The sequence below is a fragment of the Anneissia japonica genome, unplaced genomic scaffold, assembly GCF_011630105.1.
Source record: "Anneissia japonica isolate Jap-2015-1 unplaced genomic scaffold, ASM1163010v1 scaffold9290_len831353_cov190, whole genome shotgun sequence".
Classification (NCBI taxonomy): domain Eukaryota; kingdom Metazoa; phylum Echinodermata; class Crinoidea; order Comatulida; family Comatulidae; genus Anneissia; species Anneissia japonica.
In genome coordinates, this window is record NW_022745682.1 from 815,117 (window position 1) to 818,401 (window position 3,285).

The 3,285-nt window shown below is 36.3% G+C and overlaps 1 protein-coding gene across 1 annotated transcript in view; it reads right to left on the reverse strand.

The window, feature by feature from the left end:
• The window catches only part of LOC117120004 (THAP domain-containing protein 4-like), a 19,157-nt gene extending 17,915 nt beyond the window's left edge, over nt 1-1,242 (reverse strand). Inside the window, exon 1 of the mRNA XM_033264989.1 lies at nt 1,095-1,242. Coding sequence (XP_033120880.1) covers nt 1,095-1,138 — 44 coding nt within the window. The 5' untranslated portion in view covers nt 1,139-1,242. The remainder of the gene's footprint in view (nt 1-1,094) is intronic.
• Between the last annotated feature and the right edge of the window lie 2,043 nt (nt 1,243-3,285).

Consider the following 3,285-nt stretch of genomic DNA (forward strand, 5'->3'; position numbering starts at 1 on the left):
TGTACCGCATGCAATTATCAATGTATTGATAATTTTATATGGAATATAAATATGGAAATACATATTTCCTTTACAATATTATAATAACATGATCAGAACATTTATGGTAAATGGAAACGTAACAGACAAGAATAAAAAACGTATGCGAAACTAATCTATTGACTATACTTATTCCATAGATTTTTATTTGATTCAAGCATTAATAATAAAAATTATATCAATATATATAGCAAGAAACAAAAAAAACGTATCTCAAACTCGATCAACTTCGTAACATCTGCGTTGTTTCTGTAAAAAAAGAAAAATAGCACCAAGTTATACAGTAATATAGTAACAATAACAAACTTCAATACTACTAAAAATAATTGTTAATAAACTAATGTTACAGTAATTTAAATGACAAATTGGCTGTTTTTTCCTGATACAATGTAAATAAATAAAAATAATAATATATAATAATAATATATAACATCATATCATATTTTAGTATTTATTTTATTTGCTGTATTTGTTATGTAGTAGAAAGCGTAGGATTCATAACAAACCGAAAATAAAAACCGTCCGATAATATTGATAGTTTAGTAATAACAGTATTAATTTCATTTGCTTTTAAGTAGCCTGTTGTTACTTATTAGAAATAAAAAAAGTATGATAAACCGATTGACGAACTTGCAATGATAATTAGGCCTAGTTATATTAAATTTAGCGTTTCGCAACTCCATTGGCGCTCCATATATTTGTTGAAAACAAACCGCGACCGAAATGAAGCGCGACCGAAACGAAGCGCGACCGAAACGAAGCGCGACCGAAATGATCTGTATTCGGTAAATGAGCCCCAGCCATACTTTAAAGAAATTTAATTGCCCGGATGATTCTTCAAAAACAAGCTAGGCCTAGTCCAGGGCATAGGCTAGGCCTTAATAGGACTAAGCTTAGCTCAAATTCAACGAAAAATAGCTAGGAAAATATCTAGGCCACACTGCATAATACATTGGTTATTGAATATTGTGAAGGAATGGACCACCGGGATAAGGCCTAGGAAGGATAAACATAATAAAACCAAATTACAGTATACCCTTCATATGCAGCATTACCTAGTAAAAGAATCAGACATCCTTTCTCCTTGTAAAATAGGCATACAAAAACAGAAAATTCGTTAAAAGTCTACGCCTAGCTTCAGAGAGACGAAGACCAGACAGGCACGTGTCTCGTGTCGTTTTTCTTGTTGGCACTGGCAGCAAAGATAATAGATAAAGCAGCTTCGCAATAATATAGTGGAACATCCGTTCCAAAGGCATTGTGGGTACACAGAGAGCAATTTTACCCCATCCGCCCGGCGGCGCTATATACAGTAGAAATAATAAACAGCAGATAATAAAGGCGCCGCTCTGGTTCGTTTGTTTCCTGTAGTTTCTCCACTTGGTAAAATGGTCAAATTTTACCCCATTCTCGGGAGGGCGGATGTTCCATCAATTTTAATGTAAATACGCGGAACAGCTCATTCTTCTGCTAGTGAAGTTCTTTGCTGGCAGCGACCTTTGCATGCTGGCAGTGTGACCAATGCAATTATTAAAACACAAGGACGCATATCTCGCTCGGGACATCAAAGGTTTAACTCTCAGCATCGACATTCTAGGGCCTGTTTCTGCTGCTTTTCCTAAAAATACGGTATTAAGTATACCGTATAAAATACGGTATCTAAAATCTAGTTTCCTGTTTCTGCTAAAAGTACTTCTTGGGTGGTCTTGTTTAAAAGGTCCCCTTTATTACCCAAGCCAAAATGCCTTTCGTGAGAGGGAAGTTTGGATTGACACGTGTAGTGAGTTTTCTTCTCGATAAACATGGTTTCTTTAAAGAACGTTGTAATTTTGGTTTCATCTATTTTGACAAGCTGACAGAAAAATCAAAACACAACACTGCCCCACCATGACAAAAGGAAGCAATGATGTTTGCATTGCTTTGAGTAATTAAGGAATATGGAGCATGTTGATTTTGTCCCCTGCTTCCTTTTCTGGTGGTTTTTACTGTATTTTTAGTCTCTTACTTCCTTTTTGTGTTGCTAATTACTTGTTAATGAGTGGGATTTGAACATACTCAAATATATCAATATGTACAAATTATTGGTTCTTTGATAGTGACTAAAAAAACAACTCGTTTTTGAAAAATTGCCAGTTACTTCCTTTTGTCATGGTGGGGCAGAACGAGTGTCATGCTCTGTTGTCTCTTGACCTCATGTCAGGGGTCATAAAAAATACGGTATTTTTATTGGCAGCAAAAATGGGGTATGAAAAAGACGGTATCTGTTGCAAAATACCGGAATAATTCCACAAAAATAGTGGGGAAAAATACGGTATATTTTTATTAACCCCGTTTCTGCTGCAAAAAAAATACCGTAATTTAAAAATACCGTATACTGTATATTATACGGTATTTTTTTTTTTTGGCAGCGGAAACATGCCCCTAGGCGCACGTGCGTCCCTACACACTGAACGTCACAAAAACCATAGCAACCAGACCATAAACCGTCAGCGTACGTGATGATTTACCCACGCGCGTGTTAGTTGCCATGATAATCGCGCGTCGTGCGGTGATTACAAATGCCTAATGATTTGCATGGGTCACCCGCCAAGTTCTCCCCCGACAGGGGCCTGAAGTCAACGACGAAAAATATGGGTGTGGTCGGGCGACACTCGCTCAAACCTGTCTCTTATACACATCTAGATGTGTATAAGAGACAGGACGCATATCTCGCTCGGGACATCAAAGGTTTAACTCTCAGCATCGACATTCTAGGGCCTGTTTCTGCTGCTTTTCCTAAAAATACGGTATTAAGTATACCGTATAAAATACGGTATCTAAAATCCGCTGAACGCTGAACGTCACAAAAACCATATCAACCAGACCATAAACCGTCAGCGTACGTGATGATTTATCCACGCGCGTGTTAGTTGCCATGATAATCGCGCGTCGTGCGGTGATTACAAATTTGCACTACATTAGACTGAATATATTCTTCATTTCAACATTAATTTAACCGATGTTGTGGTGTATTGTCGTTCATGAGACTCACTTCACAGAAAAAAATTAATTTTCTGTATCTACTCAAATGTTCGTTTTGTGCACCTTAGTTTAACATTGTCAAAATGACAGTTTAATGTTACATAAGAACATGAAATTTTATAAAATCGTAATTTTTCAATTGCTATAACTTTTTATTTTCCTGGTCAATTTTCACAAATCAAATTGCAGTTTATAGAAGCATTTAACAAGCTCCTGGTCAAAAGA